General features: G+C 42.2%; 1 protein-coding gene across 16 annotated transcripts in view; it reads left to right on the top strand.

The window, feature by feature from the left end:
- Nucleotides 1-21,023, top strand: part of LOC308676588 (transformer-2 protein homolog alpha-like) — a 108,979-nt gene that overhangs the window by 41,086 nt on the left and 46,870 nt on the right. For 15 of the 16 annotated variants that reach the window (XM_081342483.1, XM_081342476.1, XM_081342470.1 and 12 more), the window contains exon 4: nucleotides 15,638-15,826. In XM_081342483.1, the coding sequence (XP_081198609.1) occupies nucleotides 15,638-15,826 (189 nt within the window). Of the gene's footprint in view, nucleotides 1-15,637; nucleotides 15,827-20,042; nucleotides 20,308-21,023 lie in introns of those variants that run through there. The other variant, XM_081342471.1, reaches the window with a different exon arrangement.

Below are 21,023 nucleotides of genomic sequence, written 5' to 3'. Positions count from 1 at the left end.
ATATCAGAGGCTATAAAACGACAAAAAAATGGGAAAACACCAGGCCCAGATGGGCTCCCGGCGAAGTTCTATAAAAATTTACAAGACATATTAAGCGAACTGCTGAAAGATGTTTTTAATGGACTTTTGTTAGAGGCTAAGCTTCCAACTACATGGATAGAAGCAAATTTTACTTTAATACCAAAAGAAGACTCAGATTTGATGTATATTAAGAACTATAGACCGATCTCATTACTTAATGTGTATTATAAAATTTTTACTTCAATAATGGCAGAGAGTTTGAAAAAATACTTAGTTGAATTTATACATCCAGATCAAAACGGCTTTTTACCAAAGAGACAAATCAAAAACAACTTAAGAGTGATAATGGACGTATTAGAATACTATGAACTACATCCAGGGAAACAATTAGCATTAATATTCTTAGATGCCCCAAAGGCATTTGACAACGTTTCCTGGCAATTTATGATTCAGCAATTACAAATAATGGACTTTGGAAAGAACTTTATAAATATGATAAAAACAACATATAGCAACCAGACAGCCAAAGTGATTGTGAATGGAGATTATACTGAGAGCTTTGAGATAAGAAAAGGCACGAGGCAAGGATGTCCACTATTATTTATTTTCACTTTGGAAGTTTTAAATAGAAGGATTAGACAAGACACAGAAATTAAAGGACTGAAGATAAAAGATGAAACATATAAGTTACAAGCATTTGCTGATGATCTAGTATTTATTCTAGAAGAACCTTTAGAGATGATTCCTAAGCTAAGGGGAAAGATAGAACAGTATGGAGAAGTGGCGGGATTAAAAATAAATAAAGAAAAAACTAAGGTAATAGTTAAGAATCTCACAGATAAACAGAAAAAGCAAATACTAGAGAAAACAGAGGTACAGATAATAAAAAAGTTAAATATTTAGGTATATATCTTTCAGCCAAATGTTCATCAATAAAAGAAGATAACTATACAAAATTATTGAAACAAATAAAGCTGGACTTGGAAAGATGGAAGAATCTGCAATTGTCAATATTAGGAAGAATTGCTACAATAAAAATGAATGTATTGCCGAAGATTTTATTTTTGTTTCAAACAATCTGGATAAAACTTGAGAAAAAAATTCATTCAAGATTTAAATTCATTAGTTTTGCATTTTGTTTGGCAGGGGAAGAAAGCTAGAATTAAGATGAAAACACTACAAGACGCTAAGGAAAATGGAGGATTTGGGTTGCTGGAATGGGCGTTGTATTATCAAGCATCTGTTTTAACATGGGTGAAAGAATGGATAATGCTTAGAAATGAAAGGTGGTTATATTTAGAGGGGCATGACCTGCAATTGGGATGGCACGCCTTCCTATGGTATGGAAAAAATAGAGCTCATAAGTACAGTTGCAAGAAAAAGTATGTGAACCCTTTGGGATTACGTGGAGTTTTGCATGAATTGGCCATAAAATGCGCTCTAAATGTCATGTAAGTCACAACAATAGAAAAACACAGTCTGCTTAAAATAATACTACACAAACATTAGCTGTTGTCATGTTTTAATTGAACATAAGATGGAAACATTCACAGTGCAGGGTGGAAAAAGTATGTGAACCCCTAGCCTAATGACTTCTCCAAGAGCTAATTGGAGCCAGGAGTGAGCCAACCTTGACTCCAATCAGTGTGATGATATTGGATGTGTTGCTGACAGCTGTCCTGCCCTTTAAAAACACACACCTGTTTTGGGTTTACTGGTCTCAAGAAGCACTGTCTGATGTGAACCATGCCTCGCAGAAAAGAGCTCTCAGAAGACCTACGATCAAGAATTCTTGACTTGCATGAAGCTGGAAAGGGTTACAAAAGTATCTCCAAAAGCCTTGATGTTCATGTGTCCACGGTAAGACAGACTGTCTACAAATGGAGAAAGTATAGCAGTGTTGCTACTCTCCCTAGGCGTGGTCTTGTAAAAATGACTGCAAGAGCACAGCGCATAATGCTTAATGAGGTAAAGAAGAATCCTAGAGTGTCAGCTAAAGACCTACAGAAATCTCTGGCACATGCTAACATTTGTGTTGACACATCTACAATAAGGAAAACATTAAACAAGAATGGAGTACATGGGAGGACACCACGGAGGAAGCCATTGCTGTCCCAAAAAAAATATTGCAGCACGTTTGAAGTTTGCAAAAGAGCACCTGGATGTTCCAGAGCACTACCGGCAAAATATACTGTGGACAGATGAAACCAAAATTGAGTTGTTTGGGAAAAACACACAACACTAGGTGTATGGAGAAAAAAAGGCACAGCACACCAACATCAAAACCTCATCCCCACTGTAAAACACGGCGGAGGGAGCATCATGGTTTGGGGCTGCTTTGCTGCCTCAAGGCCTGGACGGATTGTTGTCATTGATGGGAAAATGAATTCCAGAGTTTATCAGGACATTTTGCAGGAAAACGTACGACCATCTGTCCGCCAACTGAAGCTCTGCAGAGGATGGGTGATGCAACAGGACAATGACCCAAAGCATACAAGTAGATTTAAGGTGCTGGTACCTACCTTTAAAGCCCTACATGGCTTAGGCCTGGGATATTTGCAGGACCGTCTGCTGCCGGGAATGATCTCCCATCGCCCAGTACGCTCACACAGAGAGGGCCTTCTCAGGGTGCCGTCGGCTAGACAATGTCGGCTGGCGACCCCCCAGGGGGAGGGCCTTCTCTGTGGGAGTGCCAGCCCTATGGAACCAACTTCCCCTTGAGCTCCAGATGGCCCCGGATCTCCGGTCCTTTCGCCGTGACCTTAAAACACTTCTTTTCCATCAGGCTGACCTGGACTGACGACAGGGATTTTAAAGTGTTTTTTTAATTTTTAACTACAATTTTATTTTATTCTATTGGGGCTGTTAATTTAATTCTTTCTAACTTTTGTATCGTCGTATTTTATTGTTAGCCGCCCTGAGTCCTTCGGGAGATAGGGCGGCATATAAGTCCCAATAATAAATAAATAAATAAATTCAACAAAACAATGGCTTCAACAGAACAGAATACGCCTTCTGGAGTGGCCCAGTCAGAGTCCTGACCTCAACCCGATTGAAATGCTGTGGCATGACCTTAAGAGAGCGATTCACACCAGACATCCCAAGAATATTGCTACACTGAAAGAGTTTTGTGAAGAGGAGTGGTCCAAAATTACTCCAGATCGTTGTGCAGGTCTGATCTGCAACTACAGGAAACGTTTGGTTGAGGTTATTGCTGCCAAAGGAGGGTCAACCAGTTATTAAGTCCAAAGGTTCACATACTTTTTCCACCCTGCACTGTGAATGTTTCCATCTTATGTTCAATTAAAACATGACAACAGCTAATGTTTGTGTAGTATTATTTTAAGCAGACTGTGTTTTTCTATTGTTGTGACTTACATGACGTTTAGAGCGCATTTTTATGGCCAATTCATGCAAAACTCCACGTAATCCCAAAGGGTTCACATACTTTTTCTTGCAACTGTATTTCCAAAACCACTATATAAGAAATGCCTTGTTTACAGTATGGGAAAAAGTTAAAGCTAAAATATACTTAAAAATTCCAGGGTGGCTATGAACGATTGATGCATTTGTACATCCAAACTTGGTAGATTTTGAAAAAATATGGACATATAGAGATATTCTAAATATTGATGGGAATTTAAAATCTAAACAAGAACTGGAAAGTCAGGGGATCAACCTGTTGTGGTGGGCACATTTACAAGTGCAAAATAGATATGAAAAAGTCGTGAAAATGTATGGATTTTATAAAGATCAAACTGTATTTGATAAGATTTTGTTAACTTCAGATGAGAAATTAATTAAGGAAATGTATAATTTTTTGTTAATTTTGGAAATGGAAAGTGAACAAGTCAAAGAAACAATGATAAGATGGGCGAAAAACTTTGGCTACAATATAGAACTAGAAAAGTGGCAAAAGCTATGGGAGAGAAATTACAAATGAACACTGTCAACTTCATATAAAGAAAACTTATATAAAATGTTTTATAGATGGCACTTGCCACCAGCAAGATTAGCAAAAATGTTTAAAAATATGTCAGATAGATGCTGGAAATGTAAGCACAACTCAGGCATGTACTATCACATTTGGTGGACATGTGGCAAAGCAAAGGCTTATTGGAAAAAGATATATGCTTGGTTAGAAAAAATACTAGGTGAACATGTTGATTTTAAACCTGAACTTTTCTTACTAGGTATAATGCCTGAAAAGATAACAAAGTCTATATTTGATTTTACACGTCACTACAGCAGCGAGAATAATCTTTACGCAATACTGGAAGAATGAAAGACTACCACCAGAGGAAGAAATAATCAGAAAAATATTGGAATGCGCAGAGATGGATAGATTAACTATGAGATTGAAAGATAAAGAAGATACAGATTACTGATTACTTATTTTATTGTTGGTTAGAGTAAAGAATGAAGGATTAGGAATTGAATATGTATTAGCATAGCTGAGCCCAGACAGCTCATTGATTGAAAAATTAACACATGTATGTAAAAGAAAATTAATAAAAACTTTATTAAAAAAAAGAGAAGCAACCTGGAATTAAGGAGAATGTCAAGTTTCCGACGGATGTGTTCCTGGGTATCCCAGTTGGACTTTTCTCTCGGTGGCTGCTGTGCAGGTCTCCTCCTTGTTGCTGGTTCCGGTCTACTCTGCTGTTGTGGGTAGGGAACTGGACAGTTTGCTGCTCGATGTCCCTGCTGTCCACATCGAAAGCACTTGATTGGCGGGCCTGTAGGTGGCCTAGGTCTTTCGGCAGTAGCAGTAGTTGGAGGTTTTCGGGGGATGGTAGCCGTTTGGGTTCTGGCTTTGGCACAGCTTCAGGTGGGAGAGGCTTCTTATAGCGGATGAGCTGGACATCTAATTTCATCGCTGCCTGGTACCATTCGTACAGCTGGTCAGGTACAGTTCGGTAGATGCATGCCTGAGAAAGGTGGTTGTCTAACCCTTCTCTAAAATGGTGAATTATGGATTGCCAGGCCATCTCTCTATCCGACCGGCAATCTTGCGAAACTCCCTCACATACTCCAGGGCAGGCCGGCCAGCTTGTTTTATCTTGTGGATTTCTCCTCCTGTTTTGAGGGCAATGGATGGGTCCTCAAATCTTTCTCTCAGCCCTAGGAGGAAAAGGGGGTCCTCCAATTCAGGGGCTTGCTCATTATATAAATTGTTTAACCATTCGGATGCTTCTCCCTCTAGGCTGGATGCAATCACATTGACCATAGCACCTGGGTCCGGGTAGATATAGGCCCAGCGATTCAAGTGAGAGCGTACTTGGTTGAGGAAAAAAATCAGTTTCTCTGGGTCCCCATCGAAGGTTACTCTCAAGGGTGGGCTCATCATTGGTTGCCGGGGCCCCCACTGCTGGTGGCCCCATCCTGATTGTTGATTCAATGGCTGCCAGGGCCCCCACTGCTGTTGTACCCCCAGTTGCTGCTGGCCCCATCGGTGCTGCTGTATGCCCAGGGGTTGCACGTTTGGGCCCTGCTGCTGCTCCCCTTGCTGTGGTTGTGTGAGGGGAGGCTGCTGTTGGCCGGCGGGAAGTTGTGGCACCACCTGCTGCTGTAGGCCCCTCAATGGTTGTTGGATAGATGGGGGTTGCTGTTGTCTACTCTGTTGTTGGACTGCAGGGAATTGTGGCACCCTCTGCTGCTGATCTACTAGGAGACATGTTAGCCTCAAGTGCTGTGGTGCCTCCCTCAATTGCAGGCTCCTCAGTGGTTGCTTGGTGCTCGGGTGTGGTGTCCAGCCTCCATGGAGTTGTCATCCTCCAACTAGCTGTTGCTCTCCAGGCTTCTGCATCACTCCAAGCTGTTGCAAGGCCTCTATTAGCTGATTTAGGCCCAGAGGTTGTTGCCCCTCCTTCTGTGGGGGTTGCCCTCCTTCTGTGGGGGTTTCTGTGACTCCGGAGGAAGTGGACAGGATCATGGGGAGGCTGAGCACCACCACATGTTTACTGGACCCGTGCCCTTCCTGGCTGGTCTATGCAGCCCGGGAGAGGACACGCAGCTGGTTCCAGGCAGTTATATCGGCTTCTTTGGGTGAGGGTAGCTTCCCCGCCGTCTTGAAAGAGGCGGTGGTGAGGCCTCTCCTCAAGAAGCCTGCCTTGGACCCAGCTGTATTGAACAACTTTCGTCCTGTCTCCAACCTTCGCTTTCTTGCGAAGGTTGTTGAGAGTGTGGTGGCGCATCAGCTCCCTCTGGTCCTGGATGAAGCGGATTATCTAGACCCGTACCAATCGGGTTTCAGGCCCGGGCACAGCACGGAGACGGCATTGGTCGCGCTGGTGAATGATCTCTGGAGGGCTCGGGACAGGGGATATTCCTCTGTTCTAGTCCTATTAGACCTCTCGGCGGCTTTCGATACCATCGACCATGGTATCTTGCTGCGGCGTCTCAGGGGACTGGGAGTGGGAGGCACAGTCTTACAGTGGTTCTCCTCCTATCTCCAGGGACGTTCGCAGTCGGTGTTGGCAGGAGGGCAGAGGTCGACCGCGAGGTCTCTCGTTTGTGGAGTTCCTCAGGGGTCGGTCCTCTCGCCTCTCCTGTTCAACATCTACATGAAACCACTGGGTGAGATCATTCGTGGTTTTGGAGTTGGGTATCATCAGTACGCGGATGATACCCAACTTTTCTTTTCGACCCCAAACCACCCCAGTGATGCCCTCAACGTGATGTCCCGTTGCCTGGAGGCGGTTCGGGTCTGGATGGGGAGGAACAGACTTCAACTCAACCCCGACAAGACTGAGTGGCTTTGCATATCTTCATCCCGGGTCTATTCGGACATTCCACCTCTTGCTATGGGGGGTGAACTATTACCCCCCGTAGATAGGGCTCGCAACTTGGGAGTCCTCCTAGATTCACGGCTCACCTTGGAAGACCATATAGGAGCTGTGACTAGGGGGGCTTTCGCCCAGGTTCGCCTGGTGCGCCAGTTGCGGCCCTATCTTAGCCGGGATGATTTATGCACGGTCACTCATGCGCTCGTGGCCTCTCGTCTGGACTACTGCAACGCTCTCTACATGGGGCTGCCCTTGAGGACCACCCGGAAGCTCCAACTGGTACAGAATGCAGCCGCGAGAGTTGTGTTGGGAGTCTCCCGATACTCCCACGTTACACCTTTGCTCCGTGAGCTGCATTGGTTGCCAGTTGCCTTCCGGGTGAGATTCAAGGTACTGGTAATGGTGTTCAAAGCCCTTCATGGCATGGGGCCGGAGTACCTTAGGGAACATCTGCTGCCGGCATCAAGCTCCCTGCGCCCTGTGCGTTCCCACAGAGAGGGCCTCCTCAGGGTGCCACCGATCAGAGAATGTCGATTGGTGGCGCCCAGGGGGAGATCCTTCTCTGTGGGCGCTCCGGAGCTGTGGAATCAGTTGCCGGTAGAGCTCCGGATGGCGCCCGATCTTCGCTCCTTTCGTCGCGATCTCAAGACGTTTTTGTTTGTACAAGCCAGCCTAGCCTGATGGGGATTGGTGGGGTTTTTATTTTTTTGTATTCTTAATTTTATTTTTGGGGTTTTATTATTGTATTAATTGTTTTAACTTGGGCAATTATTTAATCTCTTTTTAATGTTTGTACTTTGTATTTGACTTTTGCCCTGTGAACCGCCCTGAGTCCTCAGGGAGAAGGGCGGTATATAAATATTATTAAATTATTAAATACTCCCCACTGCTGCAGGGGTCCTAGGTTCTCTTCCTCTGTGGGACTGCAGGCCCTAGTAGGGAACTCCAGGGGTTGAAGGGCTGTTACCTCTGCGAAAGGGGGGCTGGGGGCCTCTCTTGGCAGGAGCTGTTCTGCGCTCCTCACTTCTAGCTCTTCACACCTTTCTGCTAGATAGTCAATTGATTGGCTATGGGCTGCAGATGGATATTTCCACTTACCCGAGTATTGAATCTCAGCTGGCCAGGCAGCTCCCCACCGGTCTGGGGAATGTGATGTGCAGCAGTCGTCTCTTTGTTGTCGCTCTACCTCCTCTGCCTTTGAAGCCCTTGGGGATGGCAAGGCCGCTTCGGGGCGTCTGGAGTCTCCGCTGGGCTTAATCCACTCTGACGACCAGACCAATTCTCCTGGTTGTTTGGGTCTAGTTCCCAGCTGGGAGGATTGCTGAAAGTCTTTTCCTACCGGCTTCTTTGCTGGCCCTTCCCCTCCTGGGGTGGCTGCTGGTGCTGGGGAGCTTACTTCAGGCAATTTTCCCTCCTCCATGATGGGATCTTCCCCGTCTCTTTGTCAGCCTGTCTTCCAAACTTGGAGACAGCAACGGGAGGTCGGGACCCCCTAGTTTGTAAAGTTGGTGGATTCCAGCTTGATGTCAAGTTTCCGACAGATGAGCTCTTCAAAGGACTGTGAGACATTGTTTACCTTAAAAGTCTTTTAGTAGAGCCCTATAACATCAGCAATGCTTACTGGAAGCTGGAATCTGAATTCCCCCCCCCCCCTTAGCACAATAATATTAAGCACAATTCTCCTCCTTTCATTGCTGTCATTAATCACATTCTCCAATTAATTTGAAGGGTCAGTTTTCCCTTCTGTTAGACAACCTGCCAAATTCTTATCTTCTCTTATTTCAAAACAGCCTTGAGAGACATTTTTCCTCCTCCCCCCAGCATCAACTGATTCTAGCTCTAAAAGTAACACACAAGTTTATATGAAATAGCTGCTTTTTTAAAGAAGTTTTATTGATTTTTAATATTTACATGTACATGTATTTGTGAAACAATATGGTGGTTGGGTAATTAAAATAAGAAATAGCCATTTGTAAATAGGTCAGGTTACATCAACAAGAGATGCCCTCTCTAATTCCCTTAGTGATTACATAGTCAAAATAAGCAAGTTAGTATATTTCTAGTTATAACCTAATCAATCAACAAAATTCAAAATATATTTTCACTAATACATATCAATATCCTGTTTTTAAATTTTATCTAATTGCAATAGGATATTCTAGAATAGCCTATAGTATATAGAAAAAAGCTTAATTTTGGGTAACCCACAATTCCCTATTTCAATAAAGAATAATTCTTTTGTCTACAAAACTTATCTTGTTCATTACAAAACAGTTTTATGTTTTACCATTAAAATTAACTTTCATCTTAGCAAATCACCAATTAGAAATATATTTTTTGCCTTAGCCATTCAACAATTATTAAAATGCTATCTTTTATATATAAAATTCTAGATTCTATACTATAGTTCAAAAATAGCCACTGAATATTCTACAAGGCATCATCTTAACCATACATCAATTATTAAAATACCATCTTTTGATATGTCATTCCAAATTCTATAATATAGTTCGGAGTTATATTTCCTTTACAAATCTAAAAATTAAATGTAAAATCAGTGATATTTTTAGAGATCCCCCTTAATCCATAAAAAGATACTTTTGTAGTCTATCTTTAGGAATCCCAAAAAAGAAACAAGTTCAGTCTTTTAAATCTAACTCTTGCCTTCCTTTTGTGCCAATCATACTTCGCTCTTGGTATCTTTAAATTCTCAAATGTATCTTCCTTTCTTCCTAGACCCCTTATTTGAATCCAGGGAGCATATCCAAATGTCAGTTTTGCAAGGAAAATATCCCCTTTGTAACCATTGTATTTTTGCTTTGGTAGTTTGGTTTTTGGTGGTTGATATAATTATCATTAAATCAGTCAAATCTTTTTGTTCTTCCAATTCTGTCTGGGTTAGGTAGAAAGTAGCAGCTGGTATTATGTTTAACATTTGATTAATTGCATTCTCAATATATTGTATTTGAAGGACTTTAGTGTCTTCACTCTTGGTGTTGTTTTCTTCAGGTGCTGCTGCTTTTTGGGTTGTAAGTTTTGTAGTTGCCATTAACGTTTGGACTTTAAGGTCTTCTGTAGGTTGCTTTTGTTGTTCTTTGAAATCTCCTATTTTAGTGTTAGTTTCCACTTCTATTTGGTTTTGGGTTATCTTTTCCTCATTTACAGAGTTTGATTTGGTGGCTTTAAATTGTCAGATTTTTCTTGCAGCTTGGCTTTAATTTGCTCTGTCATTGCCAAGATCGTATCCGGTATTAGTTTATAATCAAGTGGCGGGATGTATTCATCCATTTCGTTGTTGTTTACAGTTAAATCTTCCATGGAGGCTGTTTTAATAATAGTCAAAGATTTTCCACCTCCTGAAGAGTTGTATTCAGTGCCAGGTGTTCCCACACTTATCTTCAAGAACAGCTCTATTATTCAGTCAGCTCTCACAACAGAAAAAGGAAATTTACTTGCTGTACCAGGTTTCGCCACAAGATGTCATCAATAACATATAACATGCAATGTAAGAGGTTTTTTTTTTCTTTTTCTTTTTCCAAATTAATATAGAACTTTTGTAGGATTAGTCCAATTTTTTTCTTTAATTCACAGTTTAAAGAGAGAATAGGATAGTGAGTCCCCAGCAACAAATAGAAGCTTTTTAGTAAATACAGCTGAAATTGTTTAAATTTTTTGCTGCATTAATTGGATTTCTTTTGTGACTTTGAGGCTTTAAGATTTGTTCCCAAAGTAGATATTCACCGTTTTCTCAAAAAATGAGGAAGGAGATTTTCAGGAAAGTCCCACAGGAAGATGATTAAGGGAATAAGAAAGGTAAAAGCTCACCCAGGTCCTCCAGATTGTTTCTTAGTGCTAGGTAGTACTTTTGGCTTTCGGCAGGGAGTGGCTTAGTGATCAGCCATCTTTATGGCCGGTCTCTTCTTTGGGCCAAAGGAGATGGTCCTGGATTCCAGCGGAGGGCTGCCGCCCTTCCGCGATCGCAGGGAAGTCCTCCTCTCGGTAATTGCCCCTCCAGGGTGATTTTTGACCCTTTTCAGGGTCCTCCAAACAAGAAAAATGGACAGCAGGAGACAAACTGTCCCTGCACGTCCGGAAGCGCTGTGTGTGCTAACCGGAAGCCAAATAGCTGCTTCTTCATCTTTTGTCAAAGCAAGAATATCCGATGTTAGCAGCGTTGACAGATAGACTTCCTGACAGTGAGGACAATTAACCAGTGGAATAGCTTGCCCCCAGAAATCGTGGGTGCTCCATCACTTAAAAAGAGGCTAGACCAGTGGTGGCGAACCTATGGCACGCGTGCCAAAGGTGGCACTCAGAGTCCTCTCTTTTGGCAGGCGCGCCACTGCTAGCAGCAGGTCCATCAGGCTGCCGCCCGGAGCAGGAGCCCCACCCAGCACAAAGGAGGGGAAGCAGCTGACTAGCAAGCTTGTAGAGATGGTAGAGCAGAGGTCACCAACCATTGTCGATTGGTGGACTGGAAGAAAAGGGAGGGGAAGCATTTTACATGCGTGCGTGTGCGCACGGGGCTGCGAGCATGCACACACTGCAAATGGGGCGGGGCTAGTGCCTGCGTGATACTAGCCCTGCCCTTTTCTTGCGTAGTGCAATGCCTTGTATCAGCGCCTTGCAGCATGGTGGCCCATTTTTGCACCCCTGGTTTTTGCGTGTCAGGCGGCACTCAAAGGCACCTCCCTGCCCCCCCTGAGGGCACCATAATGCTGATGCGCCCCTGGCACTTTGCAATAAATAAGTGGGTTTTGGGTTGCGGTTTGGGCACTCGGTCTCTAAAAGGTTCGCCACCACGGGGCTAAACAGTCACTTGTCTGAGATGGTATAAGTTCTGCTTGAGCAGGGGGCTGGACTAGAAGATCTCCAAGGTCCCTTCCAGCTCTATTCTAACATTCTAACATATATCAAACTTCTAAAAATCCATCCTAACTAAGTCATTAAATTTAAGTCACTCCCTTCAGCTTATCTTCATAGAATCAAGTTTTTCTTCTCAGGAATGTCTTTTCAAGTCTCTTCAAGAAATTCTCAACCTTGTTAATATCCATGAAAAAAAACTCCCAAAGGTGTTCTGTTAAAATTTGTAGATTAAATTGGAGCACTTTGTTAGTATTCTTGTTAGAAGAAAAAATCCCAAACTTGACCTCTTAAAAATTGTGAATTTACTTGGCACTCTTGTTTCAATTGCGCTGGGAGGGTTATATTCAAACCATGATTGTAATAGAAGTTGGTGTCAGATTTATATTCCAAAGTTAGTTATTTGCATTGTCCAGTATTTGTGCAGTTGTTAACAGTGGGTTGATAATTTTCTAAACCTATTTGTGTCTCTTGTTCTTTTTAAATATCTGTATGATTGGTATTTTTAGTCCCTAGCCGATTTATGGTATAGGACGGTGATGGCGAACCTTTTAGAGACCGAATGCCCACACTGCGACCCAAAACCCACTTATGTATGGTCGGGTGCCGGGTGGGTGTGGCCCATTGGGTGGGTGTGGCTCATTGGATGGGCGTGGCCCATTGGATGGGCGTGGCTGTGGTGGTAACGGCAGACTGGGTGGGACTAAAAAGTCCAATTCCAACTTTGCGAGATCTTTTTTTTCCCCGTGAGAAGTTGAAATTGATTGATTGATTGAACGAACCTTTATTTTTTTCTGCACACGGCGGCAGAGGCCTAAAGCAAAAACCCAGTTGAAGGCCTAGGACTGGGGCGACGGTGCACGTGCCCACAGAGAGGGCTCTGCATGCCACCTGTGGCACACGTGCCATAGGTTTGCCACCACAGGTATAGGACTATGAGGTGATTTTCTGTATGGAGCTTTCAAAGATTTCCCTGATGATAGACTCGAGCTCAGGATTAAGCATCTTCATCGCTCCCTCTAGTGGTCACAAATTGTATTTTTATTTATTATTCCTATTTCTGGCCAATCAGAGTTAATGAAAATCAGAAAATTTCAACCTCCAACAACAAAGAAATCCAGGGCTACAGATTATTTTAAAAATAGTAAAATAAAACCACAACTGTTATGTTTCTCGATCAAATTTAAAAAGAGAACATACTCCACACATTTTAGCTGCCTACAGCAACACTCTTCCTTCTCATTTAACAATAAAGAAGTATCAAAAATGATGCAGAGCCAGTGGTGGGATTCAGCCAGTTCGCACCACTTCGGCAGAACTGGTAGCTAATTTTTTGTTGCCCAGGGCCAGAATGGACTTCCGAAAGCGGCATCCACACAGAGAACTGGTGGTTCACATTTTTGAATCCCATCACTGTGCAGAGCTTCTAAAAGAAGTAACAGGCTGCGACTAAAGAGAGCCTCTTTTAGCTAATAAAAATAATAGTCTCGTAAATTGGTTAAGAAATGAAAGGCATAACTTATTGTCCGTTTGAAAAATAAATTCCAAAATGGCTGTTTTATCCAACAATGAAGCGACTCCAGCCCTGCCCCCCAGCTTCAGCTCACCAGCTGCTTTGAAGCACAGCTTCTGAAACTACTTGGAGACCGTTACTGTTGGGAAGATCTTGTGGGATGAGAGGAAAGCCTGTTCCTTCTGTTGTTAAGTTGGAAAAACGACAGTCCAGAGAGAGGAGATTCTCTGGGCGTGTCAGGTGTCAGGTGTATCACTGGAAGTCCAGAAGCTCCTGAAAAAGTAAATGTGTTCTGCTAGCTAAACTTGTTCCTTATTCTTCTTCTTTACAATAAGGTGTGGGATAGGGAAAGGGGAAAAAGAAGGGGTAGCTTGGTGGAAGGAATTAATGAAACAAAGTAAGTTGCTTCTAAAGTTACTGCTGGGAAATTTTATTTCCTTAGGGAATTGGATTGGCCATGGAGAATACAAGTTTAAAGCTTTTCCTTGTGAGGAGATATTTAGATAGCATAATTTAAACTACAAGGTATTTTGTTACAAGGGAGCTCAATGTTGGAAGGTATCAGTCAGGAGACAGGTACAAAACAAGGCATTGGATATACCATGGAACACAGGGAAGACAGTCATCAACAAGTGGAGAAAATATGGCACAAGGGTGACATTACCAAGAACTGGATGTCCCTCCAAAATTAATGAAAACACAAGAAAACTGGTTTGAGAGGCTGCCAAAAGACCTACAGCAACATTAAATGAGTTGCAGGAATTTCTGGCAAGTATCACCCCTATTCATATATGTGGGCTGTGGGGTACGGAAGTCTTTAAACATCCAAGCCTGGCTATATTTTGCAAACCCCTACATCAAGTCTGACAAAAGCATGTGGACAAATGTGTTATGGTCTGATGAGACCAAGGTTGAACTTTTTGGCCATCATTCCTTTGGCCTACAGCAACATTAAAGTAGTTGCAGGAATTTCTGGCAAGTACTGGTTGTGTACTATCATGTGACAGTAATCTCCTGTATTCTTCGTATGTCTGGGCTGTATAGAAGGGTGGCAAGATGGAAGCCTTTACTTACAAAGAAAAACATCCAAGCCTGGCAATATTTTGCAAAACCCTACATCAAGTCTGACCAAAACATGTGGGCAAATGTGTTATGATCTGATGAGACCAAGGTCGAACATTTTGGCCATCATTCCAAAAAGTATGTTTGGTGCAAAAACAACACTGCATCTCCAAAAGTACAGCATACCCACAGGGAAGCATGGTGGTGGCAGCATTATGCTTTGGGTCTGCTTTTCTTTAGCTGGAACTGGGGCTTTAGTCAAGGTGGAAGGAGGGAATTATGAACAGTTGCAAATATCAGTCAGTTTTGACACAAAACCTTCAGGCCTCTGCTAAAATGCTGAAGCTGAAGAGGAATTTCACCTTTCAAAACAACAATGACCCAAAGCATACCTCCAAATCAACAAAATAATGATTTAAACAGAAGAAGATCAAAGTTTTGGAATGGCCCAGCCAGAGCCCAGACCTGAATCTAATTGAAAATCTGGGGTGACCTGAAGAGGGCTGTGCACAGGAGATGCCCTCACAATCTGTCAGATTTGGAGTGCTTTTGCAAGGAAGAGTAGGCAAATATTCCCAAGCCAAAATGTGCCATGCTGATAGGCTTCTACCCTAAAAGACAATGCTGTCATAAAATCAAAAGTTGCTTCAACAAAGTATTAGTTTAAGGGTGTGCACACTTATACAACCACATTTTTGTATGTTTTTTATTGTTATTCCCCCCCAAGAAAAAAATCAGTTTGTTTTCCAACTGAATTGTACAGCTTATAGGTTATATTAAAGGTGGATTTTTTTTTGAAATGATTTATCTTGGTTTGACTTTTTAAAAAAACTCAAAAACCTGGCAATTTAACAGGAGTGTGTAGACTCTTTATATTCACTGTACCAACAGTTCATATTTATTTCCCCTTTGTATGGTAATCAAAATATGCAGCTTCATGAAATATTTTGCTGTCTCTGTTCCTGGGACAAGAATGTAGGTACAGGTAGCTTATGGCTGTGACTTATGACTGTTTTTCACACTTACCACCATTGCACCATCCCAATGATCACATGGTCAAAATTCAGTCACTTGGCAATTGGCATGTATTTATGAGAGTTGCACTGTCCCGGAGTCACATGATCATTTGTAACCTTCCCAGCTGGCTTCTGACAAGCAAAGTCAAATGGAGGAATCCAGATTTGCTTAACGACTGCATGAGTCATTTAACTGCAGTGATTCACTTAACTGTGGCAAAAAAGTACATAAAATGGGGCAAAACTCAAGTGCCTTAGCAATGAAAATTTTGGGCTCAATTGTGATTGTAAGTTGAGGAATACCTGTATAAATGAAGTAACTGCTTTAACCATCAGCAATAAGAAATTTAATAGTTTAACTTGGTACATTTTAGGCTAATCCAGATCCTAATACATGCCTTGGAGTGTTTGGCCTCAGCTTATATACTACTGAGAGGGATCTTCGTGAAGTTTTTTCCCGTTACGGACCATTGAGTGGAGTCAATGTGGTGTATGATCAACGGACTGGGCGATCAAGAGGATTTGCTTTTGTTTACTTTGAAAGAATAGATGATTCTAAAGAGGTAAAGCATTTTTACTGAATATATTAATTTTTTTGCAAAGGTGCTTGTTAACACTGACAGTACTTGATAACCTTAAATGTTTAATTTCTGTAATCATGATTTTACATAACATTGCCGTGAATAAAATAAAATGGCTTATTTTGATGACTAACTACAGGTGAAACTCGAAAAATTAGAATATCGTGCAAAAGTTCATTTATTTCAGTAATGCAACTTAAAAGGGGAAACTAATATATGAGATAGACTCATTACATGCAAAGCAAGATAGTTCAAGCTGTGATTTGTCATAATTGTGATGATTATGGCTTACAGCTCATGAAAACCCCAAATCCACAATCTCAGAAAATTAGAATATTGTGAAAAGGTGCAATATTCTAGGCCAGGGGTGTCAAACTCAATTTCATTGAGGGCCGCATCAGCCCTCAGGGGGCTGGGTGGGTATGGCCAGGGTGGGCGTGGCCTACTGGGTGGGCATGGCTAGAGTGCATATGGCCTGCTGGGTGGGCGTGGCCAGCTCTACATCGTTCGCATCAAGGATGCCTATGGGGGCCTGGGCAGGAGTGGGACAGATCTGAGGGTGTCTGGCAGAAGGAGGGTCTCTGGGCCAGGGCCAAGGCAGCGGGGGCCGTTCCCTCACTGTTTACAGGATGGCTTCGCGGGCCACATGAAACCACTTCGCGGGCCGGATCCAGGCTCCGGGCCTTGTGTTTGACATGTCCTAGGCTGAAAGTGTCCCACTCTAATCAGCTGATTAAGCCATAACACCTGCAAAGGGTTCCTGAGCCTTTAAATGGTCTCTCAGTCTGGTTCAGTAGGAATCACAATCATGGGGAAGACTGCTGACCTGACAGTTGTGCAGAAAACCATCATTGACATCCTCCATACGGAGGGAAAGCCTCAAAAGGTAAGTGCAAAAGAAATTGGATGTTCCCAAAGTGCTGTATCAAAGCACATTAATAGAAAGTTATGTGGAAGGAAAAAGTGTGGAAGAAAAAGGTGCACAAGCAGCAGGGATGACCGCAGCCTGGAGAGGATTGTCAGGAAAAGGCCATTCAAAAGTGTTGGGGACTTTCACAAGGAGTGGACTGAGGCTGGAGTCAGTGCATCAAGAGCCACCACACACTGACGGATCCTGGACATGGGCTTCAAATGTCGTATTCCTTTTGTCAAGCGGCTCCTGAACAACAAACGTCAGAAGCGTCTTACCTGGGCTAAAGAAAAACAGACCTGGTCTGTTGCTTAGTGGTCCAAAGTCCTCTTTTCTGATGAGAGCAACTTTTGGATCTCATTTGGAAACCAAGGACCCAGAGTCTGGAGGAAGAATGGAGAGGCACACACTGCAAGATGCTTGAAGTCCAGTGTGAAGTTTCCACAGTCTGTGTTGATTTGGGGAGCCATGTCATCTGCTGGGGTTGGTCCACTGTGCTTCATTAAGTCCAGGGTCAACGCAGCCATCTACCAAGAGATTTTGGAGCACTTCATGCTTCCTTCCGCAGACGAGCTTTATGGGGTTGCTGACTTCATTTTCCAGCAGGACTTGGCACCTGCCCACACTGCCAAAAGCACCAAAACCTCTTTCAATGACCGTGGGATTACTGTGCTTGATTGGCCAGCAAACTCGCCTGACCTGAACCCCATAGAGAATCTATGGGGCATTGCCAAGAGAAAGATGAGAGACATGAGACCGAACCATGCAGAAGAGCTGAAGGCCACTATTGAAGCATCCTGGTCTTCCATAACACCTCAGCAGTGCCACAGGCTGATAGCTTCCATGCCACGCCGCACTGAGGCAGTAATTGCTGCAAAAGGGGCCCAAACCAAGTACTGAGTACATATGCATGCTTATACTTTTCAGAGGTCCGATATTGTTCTATGACACTCCTTGTTTTATTGATTGCATGTAAGATTCTAATTTTCTGAGATTGTGGATTTGGGGTTTTCATGAGCTGTACGCCATAATCCAGCCACCCAGGTAACTGTGAAAATGCCCTGATTTTCTTACCTGGGCCTGTGCACAGAGTTTCCCGGCAGTTGGTACTTGACCCACCTCCTTGCCTTGCCAGTCCTTCAGACGCTCAGGACATTCACACTTAGTGTATGTATGTCTTGGCAGTCTTCCAGGACCCTCGGGGCATCAAAAAAAATTGACCTGACTTCCTTTGTTCCTGGAATCCACTATTTAGCGTCCGGTTCTTAACGGGTCCTGGGCCAGGGGTGGTCACCTTTCAGGAAACTGTCAAAATAGACGTGGAGCCTGTCCCCTTAGGGGTGGCTACTCCTGGTGATCCAGGGACCGTTTGGATATCCCGGATGAGCCCCCAAGTTGTTTGGAACGTGACTCAAGATCCAAAACAAAGAAACTCACTTGGAATTCCAGCAACAAAGTTTTATTTCAAAAGAAGCGTTTGCAAAGGCTTGGTGGACTGAAACACACACAGGAGTTCAGCCACACCTTACAGAGCTGTTTGACACATTTTTATATCCTATCCCCAACGCAGATTCCCCCTCCCCTATCGCACTCAGCGCCCCTTCCCTAATCATCCGATAAACTTTCCGGACCGCCTAAAACCACTGTCCTTCCCATGTTCCAGGAAGCCCCTTTGTCCATATCCTATCTTTCACCGTCTAATTTTCTGTTACCACAGTCCGTCTCCTATAGTTTCGATATTTCCTCTTACAATTTGTAACTTCTGCTTTTCACATTTGTACTTGTCAATACTTAGATAAAATATTATTTGTGATCTTCAGTTGGCTTCTGCTTCAACCTTTAGACTCATTAGAAATTTCTGAATAATACTTTTATTCATTTCAGTACATTACATGCATGTCCTCAATTAGGACTGCAATTTTCATTGTAAGTTGATTCATTACATGACTGAACCCGATTTTACAACCATTTTTTACTGTGGTCATAAGTGGAGTCCAGCTTGACCAATGTGACTGTTGTAAAAATGCAATAGTTAATACAATGTGCTAACTCAGTGTATAAATCTGTGGGTCAGCAACTTTATTTTAAACCAAATATGTAATTATTAATCCTGCTAGGTAGCAGCATCCAGCTAACATTTGTTGAGCTCAAAAGGGCTAAGCAGTCTTGTGCCTGGTTAGTATTTGCATGGGAAATTACCAGAAAAGCCAGAGCTATAGGTTAAATGAGGAAGGTTAAAAAGAAACAGTAACAAATTATTTTTATATTGTTGTGAAGACACCTACATACAGTAGATATCTTAAGGCACCAGGAGCTAAGCTCAACTAGAAGAAGACTTTATGTTTATTATTGCTAAGATCTTTTGGAAGATTAGGAAGAAATGTGAATATATGGTGTTTGTCCTCTTTTGCATAAAATTCTCTCTAGTTATAGTTAAATTCTACATAAAATCTCTATAAACAGTATAGTTTCAAATCTAATGCCAGTTTTGAAACTCTTTGAAAAAGGAGATATATGCTAAACTTGATACGATATTATTTGTTATAGGTGAAATTTTAAAACATTCAGTTATTGAGTTATCATTTGAGACATTTGTGATTATTCTGTTTAATATTCTGCTTAATCTTTCTATTGATATTATAGAGGGCATGTTAAATCCTTAGAGCTAAGAATTATGTCAGTATGAAATCCAAGTTTCAGGTTGTTAGTTTTTTGCAATTTTGCAAAGTCAAATTTTCAGATATCACTATAAAGCCAGATAATGCAGAGACTGGTACATTACTTTCAGGATTCTGATTCTTGTAATATGTGTTTTTTTAAAAAATATTCAATTTTACTCTAATTACATTTAATAACTTTTGTCTGAAAGGTGAAATATTTATATGATATGAAGAGAAACAGTAAACTAAACTTTGGCTAAAAAACAAAATTTTATATATATAATATTGATACTAAAATATAATGTTGATAGGCTTTTCATCTTTTCTATATGTAGTATTCTGTGGACTTATTCATTTTAAATGTCTTAATGCAAACATGTGACTTGGTTCTTAAGCTAACCACTTATCATTAAGTGCATGATTAAGAGTATTTTGAAAAGTAATGTAGTGACTTTATACAAAGCAGCAGTAACAGTGTCAGGCCTCTAAAATCATTTTTGGGGCACTGACATTCTGTTGGGAGGGGGGAGGCTTTTCCTCTGTTGGGAGTGGGGAGGTCGTGGGCTCTGGGATGTGTTTCTTTTGCTTTGTTCTCTCAACCTTTGATGTAACTCTTTGGGTGTGAAAGTGGGGAGGAATGTGCCTGTGGCCATATGCCTTGCTGCGAAGAGGATACAATGCCTGGGAACAGAGTTTTATCTCTCCTTCAACTTCTAGTTCCCATAACAACTTCACACCTGTGGATTGGCAGTTGGGCACCTGGGAGGGGTTTTGAAGAGAGGGGTATAATGTAATGTTTCATACAGGAATTATTCAGATCTTGCCTAGCTTTTCTGTTTTCACTATCTCTCAATAAAAGTTCCTTTTGAAACAATGCCAGTTTCAAGAGTTATGCTTTCTTGGGAGTATTAGCTGAGGCAGGACCTTACAAACAGTATGTCATGGTTCCAATAAATGAGACCAGAGAAAATAAAAGAACTCCGAGGCAATTTTCTTCCTCAAAGAACACTTTTAATGGCTACCTATTATCGGCATGAACAAAGGTGAAACCAAGTCTGAAGTTCCCACCCCCTGGTTAAAAAGTTTCAAGTTGAACTTCCCATCCCTGCAATGTGTCATAAATCACAATCCCCAATTAAATGTTTTGGCTTCCGTTAGAGTGCCCGCCAAAAGTTAGATAGAGTGACCTTGGTTACCACAGTGCAATTCTTGTGTCTAGAATAAGAGAATACCTCTTCCCCCTCCCATCACTGTGGCAACCAAGAACAAAGTGAAGATGGCTATGGCCAGATCTATGCAATGGTTGACAGTTGGATCCTCTAGAGAAGAGAGAAATCCTGTGAAAAATTTTGAGTCAGGCATCACCTCGAGGCTTATTAGGATGTTTATCGAAAAACTGACGTATTAATCTATCAGCTTTTACATCGGTGCTTTTAACTCAAGTTGCCTCTGATAATGGGTATGCCTTCCACTGCACCAGATATTGTAACTTTCCCTTGTATAACCTTGAATCAAGAATTCATTTCACTTCATAATGAGTCTCTTCCTCCACTACCAAGGGACCAGGTGCCTGTCTGGAGGGAGGTCTCATTGAGGGCACTCTATGTCA

This window comes from Vipera berus, assembly GCF_964194415.1.
Source record: "Vipera berus genome assembly, chromosome: W".
Lineage (NCBI taxonomy): Eukaryota > Metazoa > Chordata > Lepidosauria > Squamata > Viperidae > Vipera > Vipera berus.
The sequence above is the reverse complement of the archived record's forward strand: the minus strand, read 5'-3'. Positions and strand labels throughout refer to the sequence as shown.